Source organism: Gallus gallus, chromosome 1, assembly GCF_016699485.2.
Source record: "Gallus gallus isolate bGalGal1 chromosome 1, bGalGal1.mat.broiler.GRCg7b, whole genome shotgun sequence".
Classification (NCBI taxonomy): Eukaryota; Metazoa; Chordata; class Aves; order Galliformes; family Phasianidae; genus Gallus; species Gallus gallus.
In genome coordinates, this window is record NC_052532.1 from 60,446,786 (window position 1) to 60,463,949 (window position 17,164).

Sequence of the window (17,164 nt, forward strand, 5' to 3'; positions counted from 1 at the left end):
ACGTACAGCTGCGGAAACTTCATTACAAAATGGTGAGCAACAACAGCCATCCTTGGTCCATGAGAATATCACCAAAATGCTCAGTGAGGTTTTGTGTCTCCTGACCGGAAAGAAACTTTTTTAGAGCTGTCTGCAAACCTGAACGCAGTCCAGCAGCTGAAGCACATTTAAACAGCGTGCCAAGCAGTGTGCTCTCTGTGTGTGTCAGATGTAAGCAAGCTGTGATTTATGTGTGCAAATGCTTCTGTGCAGGAGTGCGTGCTTGCTTAGCCAGAATTTAATGTGAGTTCTTTGAAAACTTGAATTCTGAGTCGCACTTTAAACGTTCTTTGTCCTTTCGTACTGGAACAGGCCCTGTTTCTGAAAGGGTACAGGGTGGAACTGAGGAGATACGAGTTTGAGCTCAGTAAGGAATGGAGGTGAGTGTTGGTGAGTTATCTGCTGCGTTTTGAGGGCAGATGGCTGCATGAGAAATTCCACACCATTCTTTTAACACCTCCAAAGAAAAATCTTTCTAATCTCTGACCGTAACTCTGGAGCTGTTCAAAACCAGAATCTGGGAATGCGAGAACAGTTTCCTTTGTCAGAATTGAGCTTCCAAATACAGCTGCTACGATCAATTCTTAAACTTTTAACCCATGTCCAATGATAGTAGTTACACACACACATCTTCTGTCACCTCTGTGCAGCAATAGAGTGCTGAAAGGAGCACGCAAATACTCCAGGAGGGTGGCACTGAAGCTTATTTAAGGGTTCTGACAAGGTGCCCTTCAGGACCAGGGCAAGAAAACTAGACAGAGAAAATGGACTGAATTCTGCAGTGAAGCATGGTGGTTGGTATGCTTCTGTCTGCTTTTGCTTAGTGATAGACACTGCTCCAAGCCACAGGCAAGACATGTGGGTATATCTGATAGTGAGTAAAGCATTACACAGCTCCCAGAGGTGAGCCATCGCAGCATGATCGACCTATAAAAGCTATTCCAGCCATGTGTCATCAGTTCTCATTGCCCCTCCTCATTCCTTTGTGGTATTGCAGGGTAAAGCTCGAGGAGTCCATTTGTAGCTGAATGCAACTTCTGAATTGCACCAAGTATTCTGCTAACCCCCCTTCTGATTTGAATAAATTCTCTCAGAAAGTAGCTAGGGTCACGTATACAGGAAGTTAAAGTACCATCAAGAAAGTATCTTCTGCAAGATGCTGGGGGTTATACCTTGTAACTATGCTGATGTAAGAGTCCAAAGCAAACTGGACCTACTACAAGTCCTGTGCTCTCTACGCTCTATCTTTCCTAAGACCCCGTTCCGAGCCAATTCAGCTCATTAAGCCAAGCTAACTTAACAAAACTAAGCAAAAAATAAATTAATTCCTGCAACTCTAGTGATCTGAACTGTTTGAGAGGGGTCTGTCCAGTTCCAACCCAAAGGGAAGGTGGATGTGCTTGTGGGAGCGGGAGGTCAGGAGGGAGCAAGGGAGTTGTAGGCTGAAGAAGAGTGGGACCTCCCCTTCTGGGGAGTAGCAGGCTATGAGATCACCCTGATATCTAATCTTTCTGCTTGTTAGTCATCGCCTTGGACTGGGGGTGTCATTACAAAACCTTTGTTACTTCTGTTGTTAACCTTAGGACATAGAGGAAGCATGCCTTGTTTCAGGTAATTTCCTTCATGTGTACAGCGACCACAAATTCTGTGTCTCTGTCTGTTAGTGACTTCTCAACAGCATTTGCTGCCCAATGAGAGCATTGGGCTGGGAAGTTAAGGCAGTGTATACTGTTCAAATGACTACAAAGAGCAAGTAATCCTCATAGGAAATATGTACTGAGAGACTCTGAGGAAGAGGACAACTTATCTCAAAACATGTTCTCCTCTTATGGTAATTTAGGTAAGATCAGTGCAGCAATATTTGAATGTATATTTGTGCTAAAAGCCATAAGCAATCAAATTTAGCAATAAAAGATGTCAGTGATCTATTTGTTCTTTCTGGACTGCTTATGTCACGATACCTTTTCCTTGTCAACTAAACCTCTTCGATTGGTAGAAACTGTTTCCACTGGGAGTTTTGCTAACTTAAGACCAGCAACATTTTCATATGAAATACAGTCTGAGATTGGCCCAGCATGAAGCAGCAGCCTGTGTTTTGTGAAAGGCAGCTGCATTGTGGAATGGTTTCCCAGAAGAGAGCCTAATGCTGCAAAGTATGGGTTTGGGTCCCAAACTTCTAGCACTTTGCAAGTCATAGAATCACTGAATAGTTTGGGTTGGAAGGGATCTTTATGATCATCTAGTTCCAACCCCTCTGCTATAAGAAGGGACACCTCCCTCTAGATCAGGTTGCTCAAAGCCCCATCCAGCCTGGCCTTGAACACCTCCATGGAGGAAGTATGATATCCACCAATCTTTTACTTCTAGTCCTTAACATTTCATGTTCATGTGTGTGGCTATAGTTACATCTTAAAGTCCCAGAGTGGTCCCAGAAAACATGCAAAAAGCTGCCAAGCAGGAACTGCAATCACAATATACAGAATTTCACATTAGAGTCAAATAGACGTGCATGAATTCACCTAGCACTTTGTGTATTTGCACAACGTAACTTTTGGTTACCTGGTTTGTGTACAAGTGCTCAGATGGTGTATGAGGAATGTCAGCAGTTGATTTAGTGAAGACGTTAAAAAATAGGTTACTGTGTCTATGCAAGTTCTCTACTATGAATGATCCACGCTTGCCTATACACGTTAACTCTTTTCTTTCTCTACTTTCTAACACTCTGTACATGATAATTCACTCAATTAATTTCACTCACCCCTCTGGAAGGAGCTCATCTGCCATTCTCAGAAGCTTTTTGTGACCCTCAGATAAAATACTTTGTCTGCAGTAAAATATTATGATTGTTGTTGTTAGCCTCGTGCTTTTGGAGGGTTTGATTGGAACCTGATGTCCTGCCAAAAGTAACACCCTGAGAATCTTTCAGCAACTGTTCCTGGGTGCTCTGTAGATTATTGCTGTTTTCTCATACCCTGTCCCTGGGAACTTCATTCTCAGATTAGAAAACGTCAGTCTCTTCCTTCCATGGAGGGGGGGGGGGGACGGGACGGGACGAGAGAGAGAGAGAAAGAAAGAAGAAACACAACCAAGCACAGTTGAGGCCTTATACTAAAATATTAGGCTAGTATTTTTTTTATGGTGACCTATTACTCAGACTGTGCTTTTTTTTTTCTTCTTGAATTCACTGCAGGAAAAAGGTTAGAATCTTAAATAAGATTGATGTGAAGGATCTCGTAGCGTTACACAAACATTTTGCAGAGCTGCGGATGGCCACTTAAAGGAAAAACGGAGGCAAATTGGACCCAGACATTCAGTCAGCAACTTTCAACCCTGCGGAGACAAAGAACCTTGGGGAGCTAACTTTATAATGAGGAGCTAAAGTACAGCATAGCAGAAATTAAAGAGAGGCCCAAATCCCCTTAGTGACAATTGTGTTTTTCACAGATCTCCTGGGTGGATGTTGCTTTGAGAGACCTTTGGAAAGGGGTGTAGCAAATGAGGGCTTCTTAGGAGACCATATCGGGGAAGCAAAAGCCCCTGGGCCAGAATAGGAATGGGAGGAGACTGAAGCAGAATAATACTTTCTCTGACAACTGAATGCCCAAATTCTGCAAATATAGCCATCTCGAAAGCGCTCACATTCAGCCACCAAAAGGACTTGTAAGTTCCAGCAGTGGGAAGCAAACTTTTGCAGTAACTGGTTTCTTACAGTTCCTTTGTTAACTGCTTCTGGTGTTTATCTTGTAGTTTCTCACTTCAAGATGGCTGAGGGACAAAATAAGTGGGAACCACAGATGCAGAACAAATGCCCTGGGTTTCAGTTGGGTTCACTCGGTCTGCGTTTTGTACTGCAGTTGGATTCTTGTAAGAGGGCAGCCAAAAAGCTGTGTCCAAATAAACTGCTGCATGGGACCAACCATCTTCATGGATGGAAGACTTAAGGAGAATAAGGTTGGGGAGAAGTAAGAAGAAAACCAATGAACTGGGCCATTCGTGACAGACTAGAATGGATGCTTGTGTTTGAGAGTGCCATGGTTGCTGTGATTGTCTTTGCTTGATACGGGCTCAGAGAGCAGCTCATACTGGCTCCTGGTTTTAGTTGCATGCTAAAACATTTACACACATCCAGCACAAAGTAATGAAAGAGTGTTGTCGCTATAGTTCATCTGCGTTTGATCGGAATCTTCCTTTCTTGGTTCCTGCCTCCCTCAGCAGAGCTCCATGTCATTGGATCAGAAGGGTTTTACTGATGGCACAGTGTGCAGTAGCCCTGTGAAAGTGTTTTGTGGTGCCTTTCTCTGCGCTTGCTACCGTCAGTTTCTCTACAAAACCGAAATGGATGCCACTGTGCCTCTTACTGCTTATTCACAGCTACTTAAGTCTTGTCTGGGTAACCTGATATGATATCCTCTTTCATGCTGATGCTGAGATGATCAGAGAAGATGGGTGAAATAAACATCTTTCCATATATTACTATGATTATCACGATCAGGGACTCTTAATCTATATTTACCTGTCAGGAAGGCAAATATTTAGTGAAATGATTACAATTCTTCTTCTCAGTTCTTACCCCTGGCACCAAACATTCCTGTTTTTATTGGACATTTTGCAGAGGTTTTACCTGGTAAACTACCTTCTGAAGAAGGACTGCCTCAGAGAATACCTCGTCAGTCTTCAACCTTGAAGGCTTCCACTCAGCTGCACCTATTACATTTGAATGTCGTTATGAAGCCTTTCCTCTCTTTCCCAGCCCTTCCTACCTTAATTTCATACATCCTCCTAATACCTTAGTTCTTGTAGCAGTTAAGCACAGAATGTGAATTTCCCTTTGCTCACAGGTAGCAACACGTTAGCGTTGACTGTGTATGTAGTACAGGTGCCTTGGGCAAAAAGCAGACCAAATGCTGCTTGGTAACAGATGCAATATTCCCACAGTTTTGGGCCCACAGGATATTATCTATAGTGCAACCAAGAGGAGTCACGAAGGCCTATCTGCCCTTCACAATGCATGGGGAGGAAAAGCAGACCTTCAAAGGACATGGATCTTCCCATGCAAAGATTGGGATCAGTAAATCACAGCCTTCTCCTAGTCTCTGTATTTCACTAGTCCTAAGACAAGCTTCCCACAGGTGCTGTTGCTCTTGTTTCTGCTGAATCTGCCTTACAACTACACCCACTGGATGGATGATAACAAATGAAGAAGCACCTCATTGTGTGCAGGGCACTGATACAGCATGTCTATGGAAATGGCTCATACAGCAAGAGCAGTTACTCAGCTAGTTGCCTCCCCCTTATTTCTCAGAGTAGGTAAGGAGAATGGGGCTAGAGGCATTGTCTCCTGATGGAAGGATAGCAGAATGCCATCGGGAACAGTATTCTCTCAGATTGCACCAGCCAGGCCTGCAGCCACTTATATCCACAACTTATTTCACAAAGGAATTTATGAAGTCCATGGACATACATGTTTAGTTGTGCAGGGCTCGTGGTGAAGCTGAAAAGACGTATCAGTGTTATTTGCACTCGCGTTACTCTCTTGGGGTTTAGTTGGCTGAACTTTACTTTTTGTATGTCATTTGATTATATATAAAATAAAAAAAACATAAAAATAATAAAAGGGAGAAGGTCCAAAAAGCTGTGTTAGGGACACCAAAACAAGTTCTCATCGGATAGGAAAAACAGAGAGGAGAGCAAAGGAAGGAAAAAAAAATGTTTTTGGATCACAATAAAGAGAACTGTAATGTTATCGTTTGCTGCCACAAAGGGATGGATGTATTTTTTAAGCTATTCTTTGCTGTTGGTGGCTATGGAGACACCTTTCCCTGCATCTGGCCAAGCATCTGACTCAGTTGCTCCCACAGGAGAGATAATGTCCCTGTTTGTACATTGTGCAAGCAAGGCAACAGGAAGAGCTTTAACATGACCCATTGGGCTCAGCCCCTGCCCCACCCTGGTTGTAAACACCTGAGTTCATCACACACTGGCCCAGGTCTGAATCCTGAGCCCATTCCCCACCCAGGGATCCACAAGAGAGCTGCCATCTTACCATGACCCAGGAAAATGACCACCCTGAGCCCCAGCTCAATAACTCAGGGTGATGCTTGGAGGCTTGTGGCTCGAGGTAGTGCAGAGGGGGCTGGAAATGAATCAGAGGACTTCTTGGCTAGACGTTTCTAACCAAATCTTACCTAATAAGAAGCTGCCAAGAACTGTTGCCATCTGCTATGGAGTTGCCTGAGCCTGGTCCTGAGTTCAAATCTCTGCAAGCAGATACAGATCTGCAGCACGCCTGCAATGCCATCCACATCAGAGCAGCCATCGGTTATCTTTTTTTCTCCATGGTCTCAGTGGAATAACTGAGTATTAGATAGGCTGAGATTAAACATTCCTCTTGCTATACTTAGTAGCTCAGGCTATGATGAAGTGGGGAGCTCCATCTTCTCTGATTTCTGGGGACACAGACTTTCAGATCTCTCAGTTCTCTCTATCCCCACATTTTGCTTACTAGCATGCATAATCTGTCATTTGTAGACACTGAGCTTTGGCTGACTTTTTACCTGTCTCCCCAGGAAGGAAATAGGCCTCTGAGTTCTTCACCAGTTTTCCTACTTTCTTCCCATGGCTATGCCAAGTTGTGAGCTTTGCAGGACCCTGGCCTTTCTTAAGTCACAGGCATGAAAGAAGAAAAGTGATATCCTTGCACAACCAAAGCAACTCAAACCAAGACAAGCTCCAGCTTTTCCTGCTGTGCTGCCAAGCACCACGCCCGGCTGGAGCTCTTTACTGGGCCAGCTCTCCTGGCTGCAGGGCAGGAGGAGGGGACAGGCCTCTAATCAAGGACAAGACTCACCTTATCCCTGATTTTCTTTTTCCCCCTCTTTTTTTTTTTCTTTTTCTTTTTTTTCTTCTGGAATGCTGTGTTTTTTGCCTCCTCTGAGCATTTATTAGATTTTTTGTTTTGATAGTCCGATATCTCTTTCCCCTAAGATCTGTATAGCTGTGCCTGGGTATGAGCAGTTTTCTCCCTTCAAGTCTGTCACACCGTTATTTGAGGAGGACGGAAGAGGGGCTCTTACTGTGCCGATGGATTCTGCCCATCCCTCTCTGGATCTGAATAGGCCAGCATTATTTCACAAGTGCTAAATCCACTCACAATGGTTTTTAACGCTGAGCTGCTGAGCCAGCTGAACAGCAAACACCAGAGGGGAAACCACATTTCGTGAGCACTTCAGATTCCTTCAGACTCTACGTGAGGCCATTAAGAGCAAAGTAAAAGCCCTTTGACACAACTCCCTTAGGCAACTTTTTCACAGCTACATGCCAAAAAATGGGGACTGGCTAAGGATTTGGTCCCGGATCAGCTCCCAGGAATCTAGTACATGGAGATGAAAATGGAGTTCAAATCTGTTTCTTTTAAAAGAGAGGAAAGCAGCAGCATATTATATGTTCTTGTGGCATATTAATTCTTTGCTCGTTGTCTCTCTGATCACTGTGGATTGCCAGTCAAGGTATTGCCAAAGGCTAAAGATGAGAAAAAGAAAGCACTTGTGTTGTGTAGGAGTGGTTTTGGTTGTATTTCTGTTTGTTTTCCTTATTCTTTACTTCTTAGTTAGGAAGAACTTGGACTGTATATCTCATGATCTTCCCAAATCATCCCAGAATAACTAGATCTTCAGCTAAGATGACCACCCAAGAAAAATCCAAGGATGGGAACAATTGTCCTATGGCAATAATATGGATGAGGGCCTATGTAAAGGACCTGCCATTTCTGTCTCTGTCCAGACTCAAGACAACAGGGACTTAATTTTTCTGTGGAAGAAGACATAATTACATGTTCCCTAAATAAGTTTTTTCACAATGATGTGGGTTATCTTAGATACTCAGTGATGGAGGTTTCCTAGCCCAGACAGTGTTGATAGAGTGATTACCTTGAGTAGCTGCATTGAGGGAGCAATAATAATTGATGGTGGTGGGGAAGATGAACCCCCTGTCATGTAGTTTCAGTCAGTAAAAAAAAAATGTAGCCACAGCCTGAAGTCACAAGGGGACATGAAGAAACATTTAATCTTGAAACAGCTGATAAAGGGTTCAAACTTAAAGTAGAATAGTCGTATCAAGAACACGTGTGATCATCCTGAGTCATAATTTATGTTTAATTTAATTTAGCTTGCTTCACTTTTGCTTTGGTGCTTGCTTCCTACATCAACGTGGCTGAACATGACTCTAACTCCACCAAAAAAGAGATGCAAACACAGCTGTGTGCCTGGGCTTTTGAAAGCCTGTCAACAAAGTCCGTTTCCAACTGATGTTGAAGTTACATTCAGCAGGGTGGGAATTGTGTTTGGTCTGTTATTGGCAGCTTCAACTCATGTTTTACTTTACACTGTGTGAAGTAACAAGGTGGTCTCTGATGACTAAATACAGCAATGTTTAACAGTTCCTCAAAAAATAGTGGGTATTAGGACTTGAACGAGTGAAAAAGAGAAATGGAACAGCAGACCACTCTGCTGCATGCCAGTTCACCTGTTCCTTCAGACAATCTGTTTTTCCTTCCTGCTTCCGTCAGTTTCTATATGTGTGCCTTTGGGTACACCGGTGGTCCCTCTGCTTTGATTTACCAGTCTGTCAAATAGGCAAGAAAACACTTGTTTCTCCATGCACAGACTGGGAAGTTAAATCCACTGATACTTATAAAATGCCTCGAAAATTATGGGTAGTGAGCTTGGCTCTCATGTAAGTTCTGTGGAATATTTCAGTGTTTATATTTTCTACAGATACATGCTTTCAGAAAAACATAGGTTACAGCTAAATGGCTGATTGCTTTTTGGCTCTTTTCAGACTGGTGGGAGCAGTTATTTTTTTCATATAACTAGAGGCTGTGGTGAACCTGGGTTTTTCTTCCTTCCCCCAAAAAATATCATTTTGAATTGTGTGGGTGCAAAGTGAAAAGTTCTGCAAATATGCATAAATATTTGCAAAAATTATGAAGAAAAAGAAGAGAGCCCAAACAATCCACAAACCAGCACAGCATCTCGTTTTTGTGTTCTCATTTCTCTAAAGTAGCTGGTAGGATTCCCCCAGAATTTCCAGCACCAGCTGAACCTTGACCCAAGAAGCTTCATGAGAAATTTCTTCCCTAAGGGTTATTTTGGATTGAATGTTCTAAGATCCCAAGTAGAAAGGTTTTCACGGCTATAATTATAGAATCACACAGCTGATTCATGTAATTTGACAAGGAATTATAATTTGCCTTCTTCAAAGGTGCGTGTCAAGGTGTACGGTACCTGGTGATGTGAATCTTGCAGCATCTGCAATTGGGCTCTTCTATCATTCTGGTGTCCATGTTTACATACCCGAAGCAATCCAGATTTCAGTAGTGTTAAGTTTCTTGGAGCTGGTTTCTTCTACTCCCTTTTCTCAGAGAGAGTTTTATAAACATTTGACTCACAAGCCAGGGATGGGGAAATGGCAGTGAAAATACCCACATGCCCTTTCATATTTGGAGAAGTTCATGCTTCTGTGTGGGTGTTACTGTATACATGCAGCGTCACCCATTGCAGGCTGCCAGAAGAGAGACATGACACATGAACATGGATTTCTCAGGAAGGGCTGAGAAATGGTAGCTTGGGCTGAAGGCTTCTATTTTTGCTGGCTAAATGAGAGGAGGACCTGTACCTGTCTGTCAAGTGAGGGTGAACAGAGAAGCAGAAGAATGATTCAGCTCTCAGATGTGGGATGGAATGAGGCCAAACGAGGCAATTTTTTTATAAAAGACATGAAAATTGATTGGTTTAGCAGGGGCTTCACATTGTAGAGGGCTCCAACACATAAAGATGGTTCAGTGGGAAGCTTTGATATTGGCCAACGAGGAAAACCATGTGTTACCATGACCATAACCACGCCATGGAAGGTTTTACTTAGCCACTAAGTAAAACCTTCCAATCCCTGTGCACTCAAATCTACAGGTTGCAAGTGTGGGGGATGCTTGTCTGTGTAGAACAGATGGGACCCTTAAAGGGCTGCTGAGGCAAAAATGGTGGGACGAGAGGGAAGGGGGATGATCAGGGGTGGCTCCCATCCTCCAAATGGGGTGCTGCAGTGATGATTCACTGCCACTCTAGGCAGAGCATAGGGCCTCTACCACACAAAGACTTGCATGTCCCCTCAGCCTCTCGCACTGTGCAGGTGCCATCTTGTCATCCTCTGAACTGCTTCGTGTCCTTCCTGTACCCCCAGGAGGCTCACGTTTCCAGTGCCTGCTCCCTCTCTCTTACCATGCTTCAGCTGTATGATACTTATAAAGTAGACAGAAATCTATTATTATTAATGTTCTTGTGTAGCAACTGACTTTTGAGGTTCTCTCCCCTTACCTCAAGGAGGTGGCAGCACTCCAGCCCATATGACCCCCTCCTTCCAACATGGAACTTTAATTCTTTCCTTTTTGTAAATCCCTCAATTTCTTCAGAACAGTTTTACCATACATAGAGGTGAGGTGCTGTGATAAACCCTTCCAGGCAGTGGGGTAAAATGTCCCAGAACTTATTGTTATGGCAGCTCTAGCTCTGACTGAAACCCAAACGTCTAAAGCCTCAGTTTGTAGACTGAATGCTAGAAGAGTGCTGTGAAGACAAAATACGTCAGCAAGAGGACTTATTATATCAGTCCAATAGCACGCAGCACCGACAGGTAATATTTTAGTCCTTTCTCCTTACTTTGTATTGTTTTCTTCTTTCACTGGCCGCTGCTGAAAGGTTTCTGAGCAAAGGCTACCACCACAGAACACAGCTGGGACCTCAGTGTGGGCCCAAAGCAGTATGAATGTGCAAACACCATGGCAAATTTTTGTTGGGTTACTCTGAAATTCTTGCCACAGCAGACATAAAAGACTCTAGTTTCTTCCTGTGAGGCCCTCCTGGCTTCAGAGGTACTCTGTCAAGGATGATTTTTTTCTCCCAGGAAGCTCTGGCATGTAGGTTTGCTGACAAACCATGTGCAACTGTAGACACAGCCTCTCACCAAGCCCTGGCGAGTAACTTTTTGGATACATCAGACAAAATCATTCTTCTAATGGCCTACCACTGCCTTCTTTCTACCCTGAAATCTGGGGTAAGTTCAGTTCTTCAAGATGAGAAAACACCATCCCTATGTCTGGGACAGGCATAAGTGAATGTTGTAAGTGGGAAGTCTGTGTTCAGTTAGAGCTGGTGGGAGGAATGTACAGGGGAGAGGAGAAATGCCACGTCTGGCTAGAGAACAAAGGACTGATTAGTACTGTAGCTCTAAGAAAAAGCTTCCTTCTTCTTAGGGTCCTGTCGTCATGCTGTCTGTCCTCTGGTGTCAGAGTTACAAGTCTCTGGAGCCAGCCCCGACTTTACAGGTCCCTGCCACTGTAGAATGAAGAGCATAGGATCATTCTCACTCCTAAGCCTGATACCGTATTTCATATCTGCCTTCTGACTGACAAGGCGTGTTGAATCTTCACCTTAGCCTCTAGCTAGCCCCATAAAGGCTTTAGTCTCAAGCAGCAATCTGAAATCTTGCAGGCTGAGTGACGTCCACTAGTGAGAGCAATCACTGTTATGGTTTGGACATTCCCTGCTCCTGCCTCGGGCTACACTCAGACTTGGACCTTCAGTAACTGATCTGAAGCAAGAGGCAGCTTCTGCTAAGAGGAGAGAACCTGCTCCCTCCCTGTGCTCTCCTGGCCACACAGTCCTACCCCTGCTGGGTGTTGGCACTTGCCTGATCCTTCCAGGAACCCATTCAGCCCAGAGGAACAGAAACTCTGGCAAAGAATGATGCATTTTGTCTGAGTTTAACTCTCTGAATTAGCTTCACCAGGACCAAATGAGTGACACAGGAGGTGGAGTGCACCCTGGGAGTGGGGAGCAGGCTCCTGCTCGGGGGGCTGTGTCAGCTGGCCCAGTGTTGTTAAAACTGCGGTGAAATAAGTTCTCAGACGCTTGATGACTGAGTTGCACACACTGCAGGAGTGACTCTTTCTGAAGCTCTTGAGATTTTCTTTCTGTAAAGTGCACTCTTACTGGAGGCTGTTGTCCAAACACAAATCACACAGGTCATCCCAGAACCCAAACAGCACTACTGAAGTCCACTGGGGCAGGGACACTGCTTGGCTGGGGATGTTGTATTGCCATCATTCTAGGAAATTGCTAAATGAGGGCAAAGGTCCTCCAGCACTAGAAAGCACAAGCTGGCTGTTACTGCAGAAGCAGGCAAATAATGTGCCCAAGCCAGGAACTTGTAAGCACGTCACAGCCTCGAGGCACACGCTAAAGCCACAAACAAAAATGCAAAACCAGAAGTCTAAGACACTCGCTGCTTTCCCTCTTCAAGCCCAGGCTGAAAGTGGGATGTGAGAGATGGGTTTTACGGCACTAAGTGGGACTTTCCAATTGTTCTGTGGGCATTTTGGAAAAGTCCCCACTACAGTCAGGCCTACAGCTAACTCTATTAATCTGCCTGTTTAAAATCTTCCTGCTGCTGACCCGGTCAAAAACTGAGCACTGGAAGTAAATTACCCAAGGATTTAACCCCCCAGATCCCCCACCTTTTTCTTTCCCCTCCTTTCAAGTTGCTTGTAAACCTGTCTTTCTTTCTGCAGATGTACGTAGCATTGCAAGTGTTCACCAAGCAGCTTCTGCCAAAAGATTTCTGCACGGGGGCTCTTTCCCAGAATGATAATTTTATCTGTTTACTCTTTTTACTTTTGATGTATGAATGATTCCCTAAATGGTGATGTATTATTTCTGCTCCTCATCCCAGAGGATTGTAATTTTTTTAAAGCAAGGAGTAAGAAACTATAAAAAGAAAGAAAGAAGTGGCGTGCGCGATGTTGGCCCTTTTGCAATACGAATATGGATGGCATTCATCCAGTGCACATCCTTTAAACGCCCACTTATCCAGAACACAGCATTCATTCATGAATTAGAAAATATTAAAACACAAACCTAACCAGACTCTGGAGCCGTTTAGAATCGGCCCCAGCCTTTGCTCCACTTCGCAGTATTCATCTGGGGCTCTGACAGACGTAGCCGTGGCAGCAGTGTGTGAGTGTTACTGACTTCGGCTGTCTGCAGACCTTCCCCTGGTTGCTGTGGTGGGAGGGGTAGAACGGATGTCGTCTCAGTTGCTCCCATTCAAAGTCTGGTACATTAGCTTAAATTACCAGTGAAACAGGGTTGTGTTAAGATGCCAAATCGTGAACTGCAGCAGCTGAGGCACACGGCTAAGCAGATTGAATGGGCCTTTTGCTTCTGAAAAGAACAGACCCGTACAGCCCCCTCGTCCTCCCCGTTCCGCCCAGCCCCTCCTGCAAATCAGGGGAAGAGGTGGAAGTTAGGGGAAGTAATATCATGAGGAAGTGCAGGTAAATCAGCCAGAGTGTGACTATCGAAGCCAAGCTACTCTTCTGTCTTGCAAACCTTTATTTCCTGAAGCAAAAAAGACCTGGTGATGGGACCTTGTGGGCAGTTTGTTTCTCTCCCAGATGTGTTTTTCTATCTCAGAACACAACTGCTACATCTCATCGTGTTACTGCTCCGCCTGCATGCTTACTTGTCAGTGGCGGATGTTTAGTGGGGGAAGGTGAAACTTTTGCTTGGAAACCAAAATAGAGATGTCTGGTAAGAAAGGTGTATTATTTACATTGATTCGCATTAACGTCTCGTCTTTTAATAGGTGAACGAATCTTTTTAATTGAAAGGTTTTAATGTAAGTTTTGCCTTAGCATTTGGCTAGCTGGTGCAGATCGGGTGAGGCTGCTCTACCTTGGTGTGCCTGCTTTTTCTCCTTTCTGCGACCCTCCGTGTCATTTGAGGTTCCGTCAGTCTTCCTAGAAGTCAGAACTGGGAAAGAGGCTCCTCTGAAACACACTGGACAAGAAAATGCTTGTTTGTGAGAAAGTGGATTAATGGCAAATACTTCTTGCTGGCAAAAATCTGCCCTAGGTCTCACCAATGGACAATTGGCATATATCTTCTCTAATGCGAGATGTCTCTTGCAGCCTGGTCAGCAACTTAGTTATTGCCTGGAGGGAGCTGAGGAGGGTATTCGTCTTTATCCTGCCATTGGTCATGGGGATTGAAAGAACCTTTTTTAACTCGCAGAACTGTAAATATTGTTACTGATCATAACATCCTCCTGACCTCTTCTCAATGCTTGCTCTAATATTTGGCTTTCTGGCCTGCTCCAGGAGCTGGCAAATTCCACAGGCTGACACCACACTGGAGAGGGAGTGTCTCTTGCCAGGGAGACTTTCAATTTTGCTGAGTGAGCTTCTGTTCTCATCTTTTAGGATGAACTAAAGTTTTGGGAACCAATCGGTTGTCCTTAGAACCATCTAAAATCTTGATCACCTCTCCTAGCTCTTTCCTGTGCTGGGCTAGAGGCTCATACTATTTCCATTCTCTTGTCACCTGACATGCCTGTTTGTCCAAATGTATAAGAAGTGCTAGGACCCTTTCCCTATAAGTAGACTATCATGTTTCTGTGTTGTATCTCATGCAAGTCCCTGGCTGTTCCTGCCACTCCATCCCAGAGCTCCCAGAGGAGGAGCAAATCAGGAGTCACATCCCTACAGCATGCGGCACACGTTCCTGCAGGCCCCTCATAAACCCACAGTTGGAAACATCCATGAAGACACCTGCTCTGCATTCAGTGCTCAGAGCAGGGTCTCAACAAAGTCTTTTAAATGGACTTTCTACCGAAAGACTTCTTTTTTCCTTTATCTCTTTATCTTTGATCCCTTTATCTCACACTTCTGAAATCACAACACACCAGGACCCTCTGCTTGCCTCAGCAGTGCAGTTGTATGCAATGTACTTTCCCTCCCTTGCCAGCACTGCGTATTTCCTGATCGTAAGCATGGACTTGTCTCTATTTGGTACTTTCTGGTGGCTTCATGAAATCTCTTTATGCTGTCACAAATCAAATCTCAGGTTTTTGTTGTGGCGTCCTATGTAGAGAAAGACAGAAACACTCGTAGAATCAGAGAATCGCTAAAGTTGGAAAGACCACTAAAATGATCTAGCCCAGCTATCAGCCCACCCCCACCATGCCCACTGACCACGTCCCTCAGTGCCACATCCACACGGTTCTGGACCACCTCCAGGGACGGTGACTCCACCACCTCCCTGGGCAGCCTCCACCCTTTCCTGCTCTAGAAACAGATATGTATGCTCTATTTTGTAACTCAAGGAAGCTTTGTCCTTCTGGCATTATTTTCTTTTCTGAGCGTTGTAAAGACTACTTTTGGCTGATGGTACTGCGAATCACTTTTGGTTCTTCATAACCTCAAGATGAAATGGAAGAGAGAAGTCTGACTGCAGAAAAAATCTAAAATCCAGATTTTTCAGTAGTTTTTGAGCGTTTTAATGTGTGAAGTTGATTTTTTTCACCTATGGACCGTGCTAAAAATCCGAGATAGACCTGACACTTTTCATTGTGTGGGAAGATTTAATATACAAGGATTTAATTTTATTTTTTATTTAGCATAATTTTGTATCCTCTTTGCCCTCTGTCCCCAGTTCCTGGCTCAGTGATGTCTGTATTTTTCCCTAGGAAAGCTTATCCTCTCTCTTCTCAAGTGCTAAATAGAATGTATTTTCACCAGCTGTCAAAGCTACCTCTACATATTACTCAGTTACGGTGTCTCTATCTCTGAGCATAGCCATCCCAAGGTTTTATAAAGCTGCTCTGTACTTCATACCTTTAGGGGAGGTCCTGCAGGACCGGAGAGCCTCCACCCTTCTTTCCAGTCCACTGCTCTGGGATGATGGCCCTGATTATTCCCAAGGGCACATACCTTACACTTTATTCTCTTTGAGATGGACCGAAGAACTAAAAATTGAGCCACCGGGTAGACTTCTCTGCTTCTAATTCTGAGAACAGTGAAGACTGTTATGGACAAAAAAATCAGCAGCAAAATTTGGACTCTGCTGCCAACCTTCCCGGGGCTGGAAGCTGAGCCCCAGGCAGTGCTTCACGCTCTGCCCTTCTCCAGAGTTGTCCCAAGCACAGATCTGGGCTTGAACTTCAGATGGGTGTTTGTGATCTGGGGTTTTGATTCCATTTCATCTCTAGTTTCTTTTTTCAAACCCTTGGGCAGTTGCCCTTTCCTAGAACACACGCTGAGCACAAGAAACACCCTTCTTAAAAGACACAAATACTCAGAAGAGGAACGAGGAGAACTGAAAGAGCTTTATCAAGAAGTGTTGTTTCTCTGCAAACCCCACATAGGAAACCCTGGCCTCTGCACTCCCTCAGCATTTGCTGTATTTATTTCTTCTCCTCCTCTCCAGATTGGGAGCGCTTTCTGCCAAACAGAACAAGGCTTTGTGAGATGAGGAACGGCTCGGAGTTTTGCAGCTTGTAAAGTATGTGCTGCCTCCTCCTGAGAGCTGAACGCTCCCTTCTGCCCCTGCCGCCCCCCAGAGCAGCCCTTCCTAGCAGTTCCCCTCGTTTTACCCTCTTCCAGGAAAAGGCTTCCAGCTCCTGGCAGAACGGGGGCAGAGCCAGTTTCACTTCAAAGGAGAGCAGAGGCAAAAAGCAGCAAGTGAAATTGGCTGCCGGAACGGAGGAGCGAGCGATAGAAGGGGTGGATGTATCCCCTGAAGTGAAGCAGGGATCTTCCCTCCCGCTTCTCCCTCCCCAGCTATTTCCCCCGAGGTGGACTCACTTGCAGGTTGATGCTCTCCCCTTCCGAGGCCATCCTGCTGCCCCCGGCTCCCTTCCCTGCAGACGGCACGAGGAGCGGGGCACTCTGCACTCCCGGAGACTCTCTCCTTGCTGGACCAGGCCGCTCAGCTGCTGGAACAGACCCACTATTCATCAGCCGCGGCCGGCCGCCCGCCTTGGCATCAGCTGGGGGCTGAGAGAGGGGGCGGCAGCCAATGCTGCATTGTCCAGGCAGCGCGTGGAACAAGCGTTCCTCTTAGACTTTCCGTGACAGTCGTGCTCATGACGTGTCCGTGCTACCTCTCGGAGCCCAGCTGAGCCTCATGAGCTCACTTGGGCTGGGACACAGGGTTGCAGCCAGTGTACCAAGCGGTTCCTGGCGTGGGCTGTGTGGCTGCAGCCACGATCCCCAGCTCGCCCAGCTCATCAGCAC

At 45.1% G+C, this 17,164-nt stretch overlaps 1 protein-coding gene across 1 annotated transcript in view; it reads right to left on the reverse strand.

Annotated features, from left to right (window-relative positions):
- Positions 1 to 16,854, reverse strand: part of NINJ2 (ninjurin 2) — a 43,999-nt gene extending 27,145 nt beyond the window's left edge. Inside the window, exon 1 of the mRNA XM_015286843.4 lies at positions 16,733 to 16,854. Within this exon, the coding sequence (XP_015142329.4) occupies positions 16,733 to 16,765 (33 nt within the window). The 5' untranslated portion in view covers positions 16,766 to 16,854. The remainder of the gene's footprint in view (positions 1 to 16,732) is intronic.
- Positions 16,855 to 17,164: the final 310 nt, after the last annotated feature.